This window comes from Muscardinus avellanarius (genome assembly GCF_963383645.1).
Source record: "Muscardinus avellanarius genome assembly, chromosome: 7".
Taxonomy (NCBI): domain Eukaryota; kingdom Metazoa; phylum Chordata; class Mammalia; order Rodentia; family Gliridae; genus Muscardinus; species Muscardinus avellanarius.
The window spans coordinates 62,418,999-62,437,515 of record NC_137793.1 but is presented as its reverse complement, the minus strand read 5'-3'; the positions used below and the strand labels follow the sequence as shown (position 1 = coordinate 62,437,515).

The following is an 18,517-nucleotide window of genomic DNA, read 5'->3' as shown; positions in this document are numbered from 1 at the left end:
AGCAACAGAAAATATTGATGAGTTTCTCAGATACTACCAAGGAAAAAAAAGATAATCTTTGCACGATCTCATTTATCAAAGAATTATATATTGTTTCTAAAAGTCTGGATGGAAAATAATTTTAATTCTGAGAATTTTTATATGCTTGCTATTATGATAAAACTTTTTTAAATGATGATATAGTTGCTTATTTTTTATTTCTTTTTTAGAGGAAAACATATTTTTTCTATTCTGAAATATTGGTATTTGGCTTTGCTGCAGGAACCAGAAAATGTGCTTGGCATATTAAACAATAGGGTTTACTTTATAAATAAATTGTTTTTATGGGAAGGTTAGAAAGTTTAAAGGATTTCCTGCTAAGTAGAGACTTTTACAGCTTTTCAATCATGGTCTACCAGGGAAGCTGAAACCTTATAGTCAACATGGTGCTTGGGGAGTGAACTGTTAGATGTTGTTCAGGTTGCTGTAGGTTTTCAGATCCTCATTGTCAATGGAGCAGTTAGGACACAGGGGAGATAGCTCTTACCTGTCTACCACTGAATCTCTGTGACTGCATGGCATTGATTGAACCTGGAGGCAAGAGAGTCTGTACATATATTTTTATTATCTTTTCAGTAAATAGAAAGAGGAGAGTGGAGGCCACGCAAGCATGCACAGCCTAACAGTCAAGTCCTTTAGGCTTTTCTTAAGAGGTTGTTAGGAACAGTGTGGTCCCTGTGTATAAGAACCAGTTTAAAGTGTCCATCTTTATAAATTCTGGCGAACCATTAGTTTTCACTGTTCCGAATGCCCTGGGTAAAACTTTAAAATTGTAGCAAACATATTATAAGTCGTATGCTCATAAGGCATACACACACATGTCCATGAACATCAGAAACACTTCACATATCCTATTAAAGACTCATTCAGTCTCATTCAGTAGCATATGCCTGTGATCCTAGGACTTTGGAGGAGAGTGAGACCGGAGGAGCATAGGTTTGAGGACAGCCTCAGCAATGTATCCAGACTCTCAACAACGGAGTGAGATTCTGTTTTAAAACAAAACAAAACAAAAATTAAATTTGGCTGAGGGTGTAGCACAGGTTAAAGCCTGGAGTGGTTCAATCCCCAGTAAAACACACACACACACACACACACACACACACACACACACACACACACACATACACACACACACACAAATATCCAAGTGCAGAAAAGTGGGCAATAGTATTCTTCTATGGAGAGATCTTTCTAGAAGTACCATAACTAACAAGTAGGACTGTGTTTAATTTTATAATTTTTTTAATGCTTGGATCTTTATCAGTTTACTGTTTAAGAATGTCTATCCTGGTTGGCCCTCAGGAAGTTTTTGACATGAAGTCTGAAGGACAGTCAACTGTAATTCAGCAGCTGGAGCAGACCATTGAGGATCTAAGGACCAAAATCGCTGCACTTGAGAAGCAGTACCCTGCGCTGGACAGGGAGGTGGAGAGCGGGGCGCTCCCCTCAGAAGATGTCGGTCTGCAAGCTCTGGGGTCAGCAGGAGAGCATCCGCCACAGCAGAGGAGTTTAGAGGCAAAATCAATACAAACTTCCCCAACAGAAGAGGGACGGACGCTGCCGCTGCCGCCTGTGAACACGCTGACCCTGGGCCCACCTGGGACCGAAAGTGGGGCCTCAGCTGTCCTACCCTCTCCCGGACCTCAGGCAAAGTTCTGCTCAGAGATTTCTCTGATTGTGTCACAGAGGCGTATCTCGGTACAGCTGGATGCGCCTGTGTCCACGCAGACATCCTCACAGCTTCTGCCCTCTACATCTGTCCCACAGCCGCCCCACCTGGAGCTCCAGACAAGCCAGGGACTCGCGGCTTCTTCCTCCCTCCAAACCAGCTGTAACATCCCACCTGCACCGCCTCTGCCTTCCACAGGGTCATCCAGCTCCCCGCTGACCCTGTCATCTGCCCCTTTCCCGGATGTGCCAGTGTCTGCCCAGTCCAGTACCCTGATCCCCCCTGCCCCACCTCTGCCAGGCCCCCAAGTGCTCCCACCCCCACCCCCACATCTACCGGGGGTGGGAATACCCCCTCCCCCACCCCTGCCGGGGGTGGGAATACCTCCTCCCCCACCTCTACCCGGAGTAGAAATACCCCCTCCCCCACCTCTACCCGGAGTAGAAATACCCCCTCCCCCACCTCTACCCGGAGTGGGAATACCTCCTCCCCCACCTCTACCCGGAGTGGGAATACCCCCTCCTCCACCTCTACCCGGAGTGGGAATACCGCCTCCCCAACCTCTACCCGGAGTGGGAATACCCCCTCCCCCACCTCTACCCGGAGTGGGAATACCCCCTCCTCCACCTCTACCCGGAGTGGGAATACCCCCTCCCCCTCCTCTACCCGGAGTGGGAATACCCCCTCCCCCTCCTCTACCTGGAGTGGGAATACCCCCTCCCCCTCCTCTACCCGGAGTGGGAATACCCCCTCCCCCTCCTCTACCTGGAGTGGGAATACCTCCTCCTCCTCCCCTACCAGGAGTGGGAATACCCCCTCCTCCACCTCTACCGGGAATGGGAATACCTCCTCCTCCACCTTTACCAGGTGTGGGAATACCTCCTCCCCCTCCCCTTCCAGGAGTGGCAATACCCCCTCCCCCACCTCTCCCTGGAATTGAGGTTCCCCCACCTCCTCCTCTGCCAGGTGTAGGGATTCCACCTGCTCCAGTGCCCCCTCCCCCTCCCCCAGGGGCAGGAGTTCCCCCACCCCCTTTGCTGCCGGGATCAGGCCCTCCACCCTCCCAAGCTGGGAGCAGCACTTTACCTCCTCCACAAGTGTGTGGGTTTCTTCCTCCTCTGTTGCCTGCTGGATTGTTTGGCTTTGGGTTGAATCAGGACCGAGGGAGTCGGAAAAAGCCAATTGAGCCTTGTAGGCCAATGAAGCCCCTGTACTGGACAAGAATCCAACTCCACAGTAAAAGGTAAGGGGAAAGAAGCAAGACCTTGCATGCTTTGTTAGTAGGAGGGGAGTGTTATACCCTTCAACTTTTGGTAAAGTGCAATTTAACCCATTTTTTAAGTACAACTCTAAAACTTTTCTGCAAAATTTTAATATCAGTAGTTGGTGAAACAATTTAAAATTGCAGGCTTTCCCCTAGCAGTATAAAAGAGGTAGAAGAAATGACATATATGACTCAATGTGTGAGCTGTCCATACATGGATCTGTATGGTTAGCCACATGTCTCTTAAACATAGATCAATTCAGCTGTTTTCTGTCTGCTGGACTTGACTCTACTCCTGCTGGAATCCAAGTGAAAAAAACTTATTTGCAAAATGAATAGGGGAAGATAAGCAGAGACATTTGTAGTGCAGCTCTTTGCCATATGGGAATCTACTCTTTGCTTTTATTAATTTCCCATTTCTGACAAGCAGCTTAAAGATCAGTTATTCTCATAGTCAGACTCCCGATGAGAGTGTTTGCATCCTTTAAAAGCAGAGCTTTGCTGTACTGTTCTGTTCTATTTGTAGTAGTCTTTCTTCAGAGACATGTTATCCACACATACCTCCAAACTCAATGTGGGAAATTATTTGGTATTGAGAATTTTATGACATTTCTAAAAGTGATTGGTGACACAGTGTGAAGGTAAAAGATCTTAGCTGGGAGGGATTATCGTAAAAGAATGTTTTTCAATGAGTTTGCACAGCCCATGCCCTGGTTCCCTGGCCACTGAGACAGTGCTGGGAGACTTGGCTGTGGGGTTTGGAGAAGGGGCAGGAAAACCACAACAGAGCCCCTGGGCTGCCTTGTTCTAAGGTATCATGATGCCTTGGGGTTTTTTTGTGTGTGTTACATGGCATGCTATTTATAAACAGGGTATTTACTAGGTCTACTTCATTTCTTATGTTAATTTTCTCTTCACTAAACTTCACCAGGAGGCAAGAATCTGTACATCCTAGCTGCTTTTAACTTTATAATTTATTTTCCCATAGGTACCATGTCTCTTGTATGTATGTGTGTATATATATATATATATATATATATACACATATATATATGTATATATATATATATATATATATCATTTTGAACTGTGTCTCAAGCATATTTTCTCCAGATACAAGATATGAAGTTCTTTTGTTCTGTGGTTGCTTTGCTTTTGTAAAAATATGTGTTTTCTTTTTAGTTGACCACATGAATTCAGAGTCATTGAAAAGTCTAATAACAGTGGGACATGGGAGGCAGTCTGGGGGAGAGGTGCTATCTTGGAAATATATATTTTCAGGCCATGAATAATCTATCAGGCTAATGAGTGACATTGGGACTTTGAGACCTCAGGCATTTCTTATCTTCATTTTCAATTCTGAGATGGTTTTTCCTTTTATTTATTTTATTCAATGACTTGATACCTGAGAATTCTTGGAAATTATTTCTAGGAAAAAGTTTCATTTTCTATGATGGTATTTTAACTTTCTCATCAAGCAAATAAAATGTTATTTCCTTTCTGTCTCTTTTCTTTCCTCCTCCTTTTTTCCTATTTGCCTCTTTTCTCCCTTCCTTCCCTTCTTCCTTTCTGTTTATGCTTTTCATGATGTAGTTTGGCTTCATAGTCCTCTCCTTGTTATTTTGCTTAACTTAGAGACTCCAGTCCTTCACTTATCTGGGAAAAAGTCGAAGAGCCATCCATAGATTGTCACGAATTTGAGGAATTATTTTCTAAGACTGCTGTAAAGGAGAGAAAGAAACCTATTTCTGATACCATCTCCAAGACAAAGGCTAAACAGGTCAGTATTCATTTGCTATCTGAAATTGTACAAGATTTCTGGTAGAAGTAGGGACTTTCATTAGAGAAAGACTTTGAAGTGGGCTAAATCTCCAAGGACCTTATGTTGGTAACACAGGTTAGAAGTTTAGAACATATGGTTAACTAAGATGAGCCCAAACAGACTCACAAATAATCAGCTCATCAAGTGATAATGTCCTGATGCTTTCCTCTGTAATCTCATAATACATTATTCTAAAATAATAGCCATTGCTTCCTTCAGGAACTGGTTGTCTAGAAATAAATTTTTACTTGATTTAAATCCATGCGTTCTAGACAGGAAAAAAGTGAGCAGAGAAAACAAGCGAGAAGTTCAGTCTTTGATAACTTATGAAGTTTTGGTATTTTGCTGCATTGTAATTGAAATGGTTGCCATTATAACACACCCAACCAACCAGTCACACTATACATGAACATGGAAGAAAATCTTACATCCAGCTTTCACATTATTTTTATTTGATGTTAGGTCCTTTGATCTAACCCATGACAGAAGTCAGAAAAAGAATAAATGATGAATGTGGAGACAAACATTTCTAAACTATGTTTTTAGTGGGTACATCCAGTGGACTTGACCATGAAATGTAAATTTCTCAAGTATGTCACTCAGGAACATACAGTAAAATACCAAAATGGTAAGCTTCACATACTAGGAACTCCTTATTCTTCTTAAAATAGGGATTGTTTACATTTCTTAAATGTTGTAGGTGATGAGAAAGAGTACAGTGTAGACAAGACAGTGGCAAATGGCTGGCAGGGAAGGAGGGAGTAGAGAAGCCAGGGAGTGCTGGTTAGTGGGGGTGATTCCATGCCTTTTTGCCTCTGACTTGGTAGTTTTAAAGACAAGAGTGGTCTTCATCAATTTTTTTTTCACAGCAGGAAGACATTTTATTAATCTGAGAAGGATGCAAACCCAGATGTGATGCAGTGAATTTTTGAGAACTGTTTATTGCATTATATATGGTTTGGAGGGATGAAAGTTTGTTGTCTTTTATGTCCTATAACCTTAGGTCAGTGACTGTAGTAAATGAGATATCACCTGGCATATTTTAGGCATTGAGTAAGTACCTGCTAAATTAACAAACCAGCCAAGTGAGGGAAGAGGGCTTATAAATATCTGTGACTATGCTCAGCAGTGATTAAAAACCAGAAAATCATTCATGTCCTAATAAGTCCGAAGTGACAGTGTTATGAGGAATAAAGGTCAATGGAAAAATCACATTTTCTCTGCCAGAGATAGATATTTAAAAAATCTTCTCCATGGTATATTTTCATGTGGTGCTCTCTTCTTGTGGACTGGGTCTGATGTGGGAAAGCTGTCCAGGCAAGGAGCATGGGTGGAGAGTAGAGATATCAAGGAGACTCGGGCAGCCAAAACTGTTACTTGACAAGTGGGCAGATAGGACACCAGTTGTCTCTTGGCCAAAGACTAAATACTCAGAACAATAAGCCATCCCCTCCATACTTCCCAATGTCCCTTTTGTGCAAAGGGAATTTATACAACATGCCTCACATGTTGTATAAGACTATAGGATTTCATGCTGTATTTGACATAGTATTCAGCTGTTAGCTTCCTGAATAATGATTTTGATCTAATCAAACTTTCAAGTTAAATGAGTTCACATGAGGTGGTCTTTTTGCATGTAAGCAGTATGTCTGTATTGAGCATCATCTCAGCAAAATCGCCTCACTCTCTCAGAAATTTAATAAATTGTAGGTAAATGTCATTTGTATTATTGATAGTGCCATCATAGCTGACCTTCAAATTCAAACAAGGATTATGAGTCATCATGATGACTCCTCAGGAGATTGTTCAGCAACTGCATAGCTGGGGTCTTGGTGTTGGGCTTTTGGTCTGTTTGGAGGGATAAGTTTGTTGTTATTTTTCCTCTATGTGTTAGAAAAAAAATCTTCTGCAAAATGATATATTACTTGAAGAAACAGTTTTACTTGACTTCATTGCATTTTGAAGAAAAATCTCCATTACATTTCCTTGAGGCATTTAGAATTTTGTTTAAAGAAAGTGTATTTTCAGGATGCATGCAAATAGCTCCCCCTTTTATGGGAAATATATCTCGATTGTATGTGCAGACATTTTGGAACCTCATGATTCATTTCCAGTAAAATTAATAGCCTTTAATGTCGTGGCATATGTTTATGGGATATTTCAAGCAATTCTTCTTATACACAATGGGAGCTGGAAGTTCTGTTTTTCTTTAAATATTTAAAAATAGCCAAATAATTTTTCTGTGATCTGTCTTCTTAAAAGTAAGACTGTGGTCAGATGCAGTGGTTTTTAATGAGGTGCCTATGCAGTTTTTACTGTCACAGCAGACATTTTCAGTGTGATGGTAGAAGATTCCCTCAGCTGGGCACATTCCCCTTTGGCAGGAGGAAAAAGAAGGTTAGTGTCTGGATGCTCAGACTAGTAGCAGTATAGAAAATCTTGCATTTTTAAATCCCTGTTCTTCCAAAGTACTGAAGACAAAGCATTTCATATTTTTTCTCATGAAACAAGTAGTTAAGTTTATTTTGTGATGATTTCTTCATTTAACTTTTTTACTTGAAAGTAACACATGCAAGGAGATTAGCTAAGATATGTGGTGATTGATCAGATTGTAGTGTGACATAGTTGTTCATAATCAAATGTGTGATATTCATATAGCCAAATTATATATTAATCTGTTAACTAAGAATAACAATGTATTTTCAGAGGAATAAAGTGAAAATAGGAAATGGGATTTTGTATGGCACACTTACACGCTTGCTCATTTTAAAGAAATGGTCTAGAACCAATAGTATTTAGTCTGATTTCTTCACTACAGTCACGGTAGTCAGTGATGATGAATGTGGATAACAACTCCAAGTCATCTTGTGATCTTTCATGACCAAATAAAGGTGGTATTTTTACTTAGGATTAAAGAAGAGAAGTGAGAATTCACTTTAGAATGAGGATTACCTCAAAAGAAGTTTCAGGCCAATCCTGTGTTAGTGAGATCACAAGGAAATCCCTTTTGGTGAATATGGTAACAGGAGTTACAGTAATAGAGATGTGACAAGATAAACATGGAATTACAAGTCATATTTAGCCAGTTATTAACTACGCACCAATTGCAGTTCTTCACACTTTACTCCTGTTAACCAGTTTAATCCTCATCCTCCTGTGAGATAGACACTGTTGTCCTCACTTCACCTTGTAGAAGACTGAAGAATGAGAAGGTTCTCATCATGTTCCCATGCTGGTAACCCACAGAGCTCAGGATCAAATCCCAGCCACCTGGCTTCTGAGCCTACGCTCATCCTAATTAAACTGTGTATGTGAGTGTGAAATGTTTTATATGAATGTAGTATTTTATTAGGTAGAGAGAACAGAATATATACTTTAAAAAGAGTTTGAGTTTGTATTGGTTCTCATGTGGGCTCTATATTTAAGTACCTATAATTAAACTTAAAAATCGTATGTGGAAACCTTTTTTCTACTCTAACATATTTTGACAAATACATAAACCATGATGACACCAAACATGACATCTGAGTGATGTGAGCTTTAGATGTAAGCTTCTATAAGCAGTGAAACAAGGGCCATTTGCTTGTGTGGCACATAAGTGGTGGTTAGAAGCAGAGAGCCACTGCGGTTAAACTTCACTAAATGTCAACTGATGATACTCTCTATTCACCCCATGACATGAACAGAACCATCTCTGTAAAATATGCCTTAAGTAAATAATGGCCAATCGTGCTTATAACGTCTGTATGGGAACATGCTTCCTGCAATGTGAAGTGTGTGCCCAGAAGTTAACAAGAGTGAATAAGAAGAATCTGTGTTATTCTTTAAATATATAACTGACATTTGCGTAACCATTTAATGCAAAACAAATGAATCCCATCATGACTTTCTTCTATTTATCAGATTAAAGTGCTCTACCCAAAGATTTGGAGAGAAAAACTATTTATGATAGTTAAGTTTGTTGGGCTTCAGCTTCTGAAAATGTGATTAGAAAGATATATAGTTAAATCTGCTGCTTATTATAAGGGGAGCTAGTGAAGGGATTCGCTAGAATTCACATTGAATACAGATGGAAATGTTAAGGCAGTAGACATTTGATATCCTGTTCAGTCTTCCCATTGTACTGATGACCTAAGCTCTAATAAAGTTTTTTTTTTATGTTGTAAAATCATTCAGCTGCTCTTACTTGGGAGTGTATAACATAATACCTCTAAGCATTCTTACATAAAATAATAATTGTTATTAAAATGGCTTCTTTTTGTTAAGTTGAGAGATTTGGGGGAATGAACCCCACTTCAAATATGACCCGATGTTCCGATACTGACTGCTATGAAAAGGGAAAAAAAGAGGTATTGTAGTTTACCTGTGAATCTCTACTTCTATTTTATTCATTTATTGCAAGTATTATACACTTTTAGGTTTTTAAAATATGTCTCATCCTAGTGGGAGATTTCAGTTTTCATAGTAATGGGCTGATTATGGGAACCAGAGTAGTAGAAGCCTTGTTTTTTGTACTGATGTTAATTTTTTAGTTGTAGCTGGCAAAGGTGTGTTTTGGTTGAGTTGGACAGTGACTTTGTCTTTTAGACTGAAGACTTAAAGTCATGTCTGAAACATCAAACATCTTAGAATAAGATAATTTAGATTTGTTTGGGGGATGTATAATAAACATTTGGTATTTTGTAACTTTTGACATCTGCTTTTAATAGAATATATTCCAATTGTAAGTCTTAAAAATGTATTTACATAGAAAACCACATCAAAATACAAAGCTATAATTAGACAAACATAGGTTTCATGGAATCTGGATTTATTTTAGATGTTGAAAGATTTATTATTTTTTGAAGATGGTTATTTCTCTATTTGTAGAGCATACCTAATCAATTCAAAGAATGTAACAATAATAACCTCTATTTTTTATTTTCTTTGAGCCAAGAAATTATTTTTGTACTTTTAAGTAAGTGGCTTTAAAAAATTCAAGAGCATAACAAAAACAAAGTATATTAAACTAATGACCCTTGACCTTGCTAGATTTTATATTAGGAAAATCATATTTGATTAACTAACTTGGAATTGCATAAGATTTAATAATAATGCTGAAGGTTAATCTGTTTGGGACTTATATTCATATACTATGATGGTATTAAGATTCCACTGGACTAGATGTATGGGAAAGGGGTTTTGAATTTTAACGGCTGGGATATTCTATTCATCCTGATCCACAGGAATTCAAGGAAGTGTAGAGAACAGAGTATAATTGCTATGCTCTTGGAGCAGATGATGGGAAAGTGTTTTCTCAACACCAACAATTTAGAGTGGGACAGCTGTTGCAGAGTGCTCTAGAGAACTAAGCAAAGGGGGTTCTCTTCAGATAACTAGTGGGACTAAGCAACAAAAGGGGGACTTTTGTTATATTCTTTTAATGATGTGATAGAGACAGAATTTATCCATTTCGAGATGGGAGCCTCTATGGGGTGAGTGAGGAGATTTAGGCCTGGACCCATAGCTTACTTCAGTTCTTGTCTTTGAGAGTCAAAGAATTCATCTCAGGAGACATGAAGATCAGAGTGTAACATTTAACAGAAGAAGACAGGGAAAGGCAGATAAACTCTCACGCAGAGGAGAGGTCCCAGAAAGAGTTGCCATGCTGAGGCCCTCATGTTGGGCTCCAGGCTCCCGAAGGAGCCAGCTCTCCTGAGGAACCTCTGCCATCACCACCACTGCTCTGCTTTCTCCCACCTATTTTCTCCATTGCTGCTCTCTTTCTTTTTCCTTTTTTTGGGCTCTCAGTAGGGTAGCTTTTATAGACTGGCATTTCATCTATTTCAGTCCTTTATTTGAATCCCTACCATGATTGGTGCTTGGATCTGGGGCTTAACTGGTCTATTTTCAATCCCTTTCTTGAATTCTGGGTCAGTCTTGGGATAGAAAAGAGGGAGGGCTGCTGCCCCAGCCTGTACCAGCCCAGGGATCAAGGAAGGCCACAGAAGCAGCAGGATGTTCCTCAGGCTTTGGGAGCTGCTCTGGTGGGGATCTTAGATGTGAGGGTTGCACCTCTATAATAACCAACCAAGAACACTGAGAGAGGGAGGAGGGCCCCTAGGATGAGCACAACACATTCAAAGATGGAAGGAGGACTGGTCCTGGAGAAAAACCCTGGTCTGTGAAAAGGGAAGGAGGGAGATTTTGTGTATCCTCATAGGAAACAGGTAGATAGAATGTGATCAGACTCATTTGAGGACTCTTTGTTGAGAGACCTGGAGATTAAAGCAATCACCCAAGTCTTAACTATAGACCAGTTTTGTCCGACACTTAAAAATTCCTTTGATAAAATTTACCTTAAACATTTTGTGATTTACTTGCTCTTCTGCAGTTGCAGACTTTTTGTCCCAGTCTTCCTTTTCCCATTTGTGACAATCTTTAGAATAAAATTTTATCATACAAGATTCTTTTTTTTTGCCCTAAATATTCACCTTTCTTTGTAACCCAAAATATCCTCACACTCATATACTTTCTTCCTATTTCTTTCATTCCTGCACTAGTTGATTTCTGCCTTAATCCCTTAATTTTATGTTTGAAACAATCCTACAGCATATCTGAATTCAGACCAAATTACTTTTATGTGCAAAAAAAGAAAAATCTATGTTCTTATCACTATCTCCTCAAAGCATTGTATAAATTTTGCCCATAAAATTACACAGTGATTGGACTCCAAATCATCAGCAACCTAGATCCAAAGACAAAGCAAACTCCCCATTTTTTTCAATAATCCTCAAGCACTTTTAATAGACACAAATAAGTTGCTGTAGACCTTAAGTAACCAAGAGAATTTTGAAGCCCTTATCTATTTCCATTTACCCAATTTATCTCTAAGTCCAAGTCCTTTATAGATTACCCCTGAAAACTGGAACACCAGGCTAGCATCGTTAGCATGTGAAGCCACATTTTTCTACCAAGAGAAACCCTAAAAGTGATGAACCTTGCTCTAAACACACACATAATCCTTATTGTCTAGCCCCTGAAGTTGTTGTTGGTTGTTGTAGCCCATGACCCCTAGGAAGCACTGGGAAACCTGGCCTGCCTGCATCCAATCACCATATACTGAGCAGTGTTCACATGTGGGCCAGGGGGAACAATCTCTTCATGAGGATGGTCCCTGCCTGTGGGAGAGGGGCGTTGGGGTGGAAGGCAATCACAGGGTGTCAGTGATGACAGCACTGCCAGCTGAGTCAGACTTAGCTTGCAGTGTCATGACACTTGGGCTGGTTTGCAAACTGCACCCAGCCCTTCATTCTGCTCTGAGGACATAGCACCAGACAGAGAACTCCTTGGCCCCGCCATCCTGTTCTCCCTTCCTCGCTTTCTCAAGGGCAGTTGGTGCAGAACTGGACCCGGCATAACATGTGCCTCACTTGGCCTTAGCTCCCAGGAGGTCAGGGAGCAGAGCAGGAACCCCACAAGCAATGTAGACAGGTATAAGTCAGAGAGGAAGCAAGAGAAAGGCCTTCAGGGGCAGAGGCCACTAGTGGATTTTGTGATCTCTAGGAAGGTGGCTCCCCTGAGGCATCATTCCTAACTCCAGAAGAGAATGATGATCCCTTCAGAGGAAGACATCACAGGACCTGTCACCAGCCTTGGGGATAGTGGCCACCCTTGTGCCTTTTACTAGCCAGCTGGATCCATGCTTGAGGTATCAGAGGTTCCTGGGTAGAGAGTAAAAGTGAAGTACCTCTTGGGCCATGGGAGGGATTCAGAGCCAGCAGGGCTTCTCAGCGCTGGCCCAGATGGGCAGTTGCACCCTGCTGGTCTTTAACATCTGTGGAGGGATAGAAGAAGAGGAAGAGGACTGAATCACCACACCACTGGAGATGGAGCTGCTAAGGATGGGCCAGCTGCATCACTTACTCTAGTTGTCAAGAGCTAAAGAATTCCACTCAGCATTTAACAGAAGGGCAAGGGAAAGGCAGCAGAACTCCCTGGAAGATGAAGCGTCTTAATAAGCAATGCCCATGAGGTGCTCCTGCTGGGCCTCGGCTACCACCAAGCCACCTCTGAGCAGCTGCGCTAAAGAGTTGCCTTGCTCAGGACCCCCACTGCGGTTGCTGTGGCTGCCACCACCACTTATAGGACGGTCACATATTAGAATAACAACACAAGAACAATGGGTGGAAACAAAGTTGTACTGGAGTTAGAAAATGACAGATGGTATCTTACATGTACAGAAAGAAATTAAAACAATAAAAGATAAATGAAAAGGTTAATATAGTAAAATATATCTCTCATTTCTCTCAATTTTTAAGAGAATACTATATATCCTAATAATTGTAAGTTTGTACTATATATATCCACAAACATCCATACACTAATATATATGTGTATGCAGCATGTATTATGTATATAAGTAAATGGAACTGTAGAGGAATAAAGTTTCTATATAAGCAACAGGAAATGAAAGATGTTCTACATAACAGGACGTGCTGTGTTCATAGATTGGAAGACAATATTATTAAGATGGCAATACTCAACAAGTTAGCTTCAGATTCAACATAGTGTCTGGCAGCTTCTCAATTGCCTGCTTCCTTCTTTAATAAAACAAACAAGCTAATTTAGAAAGAGAACAAAGTTGGAGGAATCAGACATCCTATTGTCAAAAGTTACTACAGGTTGAGTATACCTAGTTTAAAAATCTGAAGTCTTCTGAAAACTAACACCTAAGCATTTTGGATGTTTGGATTGGAGATGCTCATTTTGTAAAATCTATGCAAATATTAAAAAATCTGAAAACCTCCCAAATCCCCAATACTTCAGATTTCAAGCATTTCAGATAAGAAATAACCTGAATATGGATAGACATATTGATCAATGAAGTGATTTCAGAGTCCAGAAATAAATACTTATATCGATGACTACTGACTTTTGACAATACCAAAATATTTCAAGGGTAAAATAGTAGTCTTTTCAAAACCAGTACTGGAATGAAACTGAACTTCCAGCTTATACTATTAACAAAGATAATTTAAAAAGGAACATATACTTAAACATAAGAGTTAAAACTATAGAGCTCAGAAGAAATCTTAAGTAAAGCTTTTTTACCTTAGGTTAGTCAATGGCTTATTAGATAACACAAAAGTAAAATGAATTATAATCATACAAATTAATGATTTTTTTTCTTTTTTTCTTTATTTATTTTTTAATTTTATTTTATTGGTGCACTGTATTCATACATCATAGTGGGATACAAACTTTTGTAGACATACATGCACACATCGCCCAGTCAGCCCCCACCCGATCCCCACCCCATTCTCTCCCCATCCCTCCCTCCCATGCTTGGCTTAGTGGTTGACATCTAGTATTATAGCAATTTATCCAAAATTAAAAATGATAATCTCACATAACAGTTTCATTTGTCTGATACCAAGCTTTTGATGACTTAAAGATAACATTTCAATATTTCTTTTTGCTTTCTTTCTTACCAGAGAATATTTTTTTCTTTTTTTTAGGTGAAACTATCATATATTTATTTTTCAGAAAAAAATCTATCCTGATATGGAATATGGACTCTAGATACCCAAAACAATCTCGAAGCAAAAACAAAGCTAGAAGATGTATATTTTCTGATTTCAAACCATATAAAGCTACAATAATTGAAACAGTGTAGTACTGTTCTAAAGGCAGATATATAGACCATTGGAGTTAAATACAAGCCTAGAGCTAACTTCTTCCCTATATTGTCAAGTTATTTTTGACAAGGTTTCCACGAAGATTTGGTGGTGGAAATAATAATCTTTTAACTAAATATTGTTGAAAAATAATAATTACATGGAAAAGAATAAAATTGGACCCTTACCTAATCCCACATACAAGTATTAACTCAAACTAGATAAAAGACCTAAATATAAATCTTAAGACTATAAACTTTTAGGAGAAAATCTGGGTCATAAAACCTCACAACATTGAAATTGGCAGTGATTTCTTGGATATGATTTCAATGGCACAGGCAACAGCAGAATATACAAACTCCCTAAAAAATAAAAGAAAATATTGTATATCCAAAGACAATGTAAACAGAGTTAAAAGTTACTAATAGTATTGGATAAAATATTTCCAAATGCTATATCTGAAGGTATATTAATATTCCAACTAGAAATCCTAAAAATTAACAACAATAAAGGCAAACAATACAATTTAGAGATAGGTAAAAGACTAACATAAATAATGAATCTCCACAGATAACCAATCTTAGTTGTCTGTTGGATGGAAACTCTTGTTTCTCTGGTTCTGGTGAGTGTTACCTATTTCTTCTTTGTAGTTAATCTCTTTGAGTATTTTCTCTAGCGCTGGTTTTGAAGACATAAATTCCTTCAGTTTCTGTTTGTCATGGAAGCTTCTTATTTCTCCATCTAATTTGATAGAAAGTTTTGCTGGATAGGAAATTTTTGGCTGGAAGTTGTTTTCTTTCAGAGTTTGGAATATGTTACTCCAAGCCCTTCTGGCTCTCATGACTTGGTTTGGGAAGTCTGGAGTGATTCTAATTGGTTTGCCTCTGAATGTCACTTGGCCCTTTGTTTTTGTTGCCTTTAAGATTCTCTGCTTGGCTTCCACATTGGTCATTTTGACGATTATGTGGCGTGGGGATCCTCTTCTCTGATCCTGTCTAAAGGGAGTTCTATAAGTTTCCTGGATCTGTGTATCAACCTCTTGCTCTATGTTTGGAAAATTTTCTGCTATTACTTCCTTGAAGAGATTGTTGATCCCTTTGGTATCACTTTCTTTTCCCTCCTCTATTCCAATTATTCTTAGGTTAGCTCTCTTAAGATGGGCCCATATTTCTTCAATGTCAGATTCCTGCTGTTGGATATCTTTTTCTAGATTAGAAACTATGCATTCATTTTTGGATTGCTCATCTTCTAAGAGCGAGATTCTGTTCTCCATGTGGTCTAATCGGTTGTTTGTGCTTTGAATTGAGGCCTTTACTTCATTAATTGCATCCTTTATCTCTTTTTGGCTCTCTCTGAGTTCTTTTCGAAGCACCTCTATTATTTCTACAGTTATTTTCCTGATTTGATCTTCTAGAAATCTCTGATTTTCTGTTTTATCAGGTTCTGATGTTGTGGGGTTGTGCACATTCATTACTTCGGTGTTATTCCTCTTTCCCATGATTTCGGAGGTTTGTGCCTTATCTGGGTTCTTCCCTTGGGTCACTATGGCTTCACTTAAGGTGCTCTGGATCTCGAGTCTGTATTATCTCAGACCCTACTACTCCTTTACTGGTTTGTATCACAGAGTCTCCGACCCAGGGAGTCGATAGAGGCTGCTTTAAACTATGGGGGGTGCCAGGTTGCACGCTCTCCTATGGTGTGATATCTCTGCCACCACCACTCCCTCACTGGGTCAAGTCCCAGGAGGCACAATACTGGGATTTCTCCTCTGTGGCCCGCAATTTGACTCACTGTTCTTGAGTACGTAGATGTAGCTGTACTGGACTCGGTGAATTCACTGCTGCTGCCGCCGCCGGTGGCAATATGGCGCCTCTGCCACGCCCTCGGCCGTGAGGCTGGCGTATTTTTTCTTCTCTGGTTTTGATTTCCACTCTGAATCCCTGCAGTGTGTGCTGAGCTCAGCCACTGGGAGCTTTAAATGCTGTCTGCGCCGAAAGATCCCGCCTGGCTGTTCCGCATCGGCTCACCTCTGCTTGCTGTAGCCGTCTGCTGAGTTCGCCGCTGCCGCCGGCAGTATGGCGCTGCTGCCGCGTCCTCGGGCGCATGTGTCTCCTCTGTGGCCCTGAGCTCTGTTCTCAGTCCGCTTTCTCTCTGGAGCCTGGTGGTTTTTTTGTTTTTCTGGTGATGGTGTTTTCTGGCTATGAAAGGCACTCTTTTTGTGGTAATGGAGATTGGTTGTTAGCGGGACTCTTAAGCCCTGCTTTTCTCGGTCGCCATCTTCCCGGAAGTCCTACAAATTAATGATTTTTGTGCTACACACAATATTATAAAAAACTAAAAAGGCAACAAACCCATAAAATGGAAGAAAATATTTGCAAATCCTGTATGTGATGAGGAATTAATATTCTAAATATATAAAGAACTCTTACAACCTGACAACCACCACCACTCAAAACAGACTGATTAGAAAATAGGCCAAGGAGCCGGGCATGGTGGCACATGCTTGTAAGCTTGTAATCCCAGCACTTGGGAGGCTGAGACAGGGTCACACAGATTCAGAGCCAGCCTTAGCCACTTAAGCTCTAAGTAACTTAGTGAGACCCTGTTTCCAAACAAAGTATAAAATAGGCCTAGGAGTATAGCCTGGAGGTAGAAAATCTCCTGGGTTCCACCCTCAGTACCACACACACACACACACACACACACACACACACACACACACGGGCCAAGGATTTGAATATATATATATATATATATATATATATATATATATATATATATATATATATATATATATATATGTACTAGTGGCCAGTAAAGCATACTTAGAGATACTCAGCATCACTGCCATCAGGAGAATGAAATAAAAAACCACAATTTGACATCACTTGACATTTACTAAAATTTCAATAATCAAAATGAAAGACAGGAATTGGTGTGATTAAGGATGTTGAGAACTTGGAACCCTCACTCACTGCTGGTGGGAATGTAAAATTGGTGCAGCCATTTGGATTTCAACATGTATTTGCCAGTAAATATCTATTTTTTCCTAAGAGAAAGTAAATATTTTTCTTGGTAACTCTAGTTACCCCTAGAATAATCATGATGTCAGATGACAGTTTCTGGACAAGTAATATTTTTTCAAACTCAAAAGACTTAATGATAAATCTTTCTCCCCTAAAAATGTATGATTGAAAGAACAATATAGTTTTATAGGCAGTTTTTCCTCTCAATTTTTGGAGGAGAAATTTGTATCTTTTCTCTTTGATTTTGATGAAGAAACTAAAGGTATTCGAACTGTGACTTTCTTCTTAAGATCATGGTTCCTGAGAATATTATTAAGACCCCTTTCAAAACACTTACTGTTTCTAGAAAATGCTGTTGGGCACAGCAGAATCTCCAGAGGTTAGATCTTCTGTGTTTATGAGGGTTAGCTCTACTGTTGGTTTAACATTTGACTATAAACTGATTTGATGAAAGTTTAAGAATCTTTCTTACTTCAAGCCTACACACAGGAAAAAGGATTGAAAGCCAAATCTAAAGACTTTTCTGTGTTTTTAATTTATTTGTTGAATAGACACATGTGATAAAGGAGATTTACAACTACTTGAACCTCAAATTTAAGTGAATCAATTAAAATTGCCCATACTGGCACTCTCAAGCACGCTGTGTGCACAGGCTCTCTCCTCCTTTCCCTCCTTCTGTCCACTCTTCTCTCTCTCCCTCTCCAGATCCTTCTTGTCCTCCCCCCCCTTTCTCTCTCCCTGTCCTTCTCTGTCTCTTCTCTCTGCTCCTGTGCAACAACTCCTATTTGAGGCACTCTTGTGGGAATCAGCATCCTTTGCCCTTTACACACATATACAGAGTGAAGAACAAAACGCGCTCATTTCCTGGTGACACAGTTCATGTCTCCGTACAAGAGTCAGGACTCATTTGACTGCTAATTATAGTGTCAGTGTACTATTTATATATGTTTAGCTTCAAAGACAAAAAAAATACTAAGTTTGGTGGTTCAGTTGATTTTTTTTGTGTGTTGTGTTTCATTTGTTCATTTAAAAGTG

At 39.7% G+C, this 18,517-nt stretch overlaps 1 protein-coding gene across 2 annotated transcripts in view; it reads left to right on the top strand.

The window, feature by feature from the left end:
- The window catches only part of FMN2 (formin 2), a gene marked incomplete at both ends in the record, with an annotated part of 296,940 nt that overhangs the window by 98,042 nt on the left and 180,381 nt on the right, over window positions 1–18,517 (top strand). Inside the window, 2 exons of one of the 2 annotated variants that reach the window (XM_080698424.1) lie at window positions 1,345–2,954; window positions 4,611–4,755. The exons of the other annotated variant lie outside the window; for it this stretch is intronic. Coding sequence (XP_080554550.1) covers window positions 1,345–2,954; window positions 4,611–4,755 — 1,755 coding nt within the window. The remainder of the gene's footprint in view (window positions 1–1,344; window positions 2,955–4,610; window positions 4,756–18,517) is intronic. 2 annotated transcript variants of the gene reach the window in all.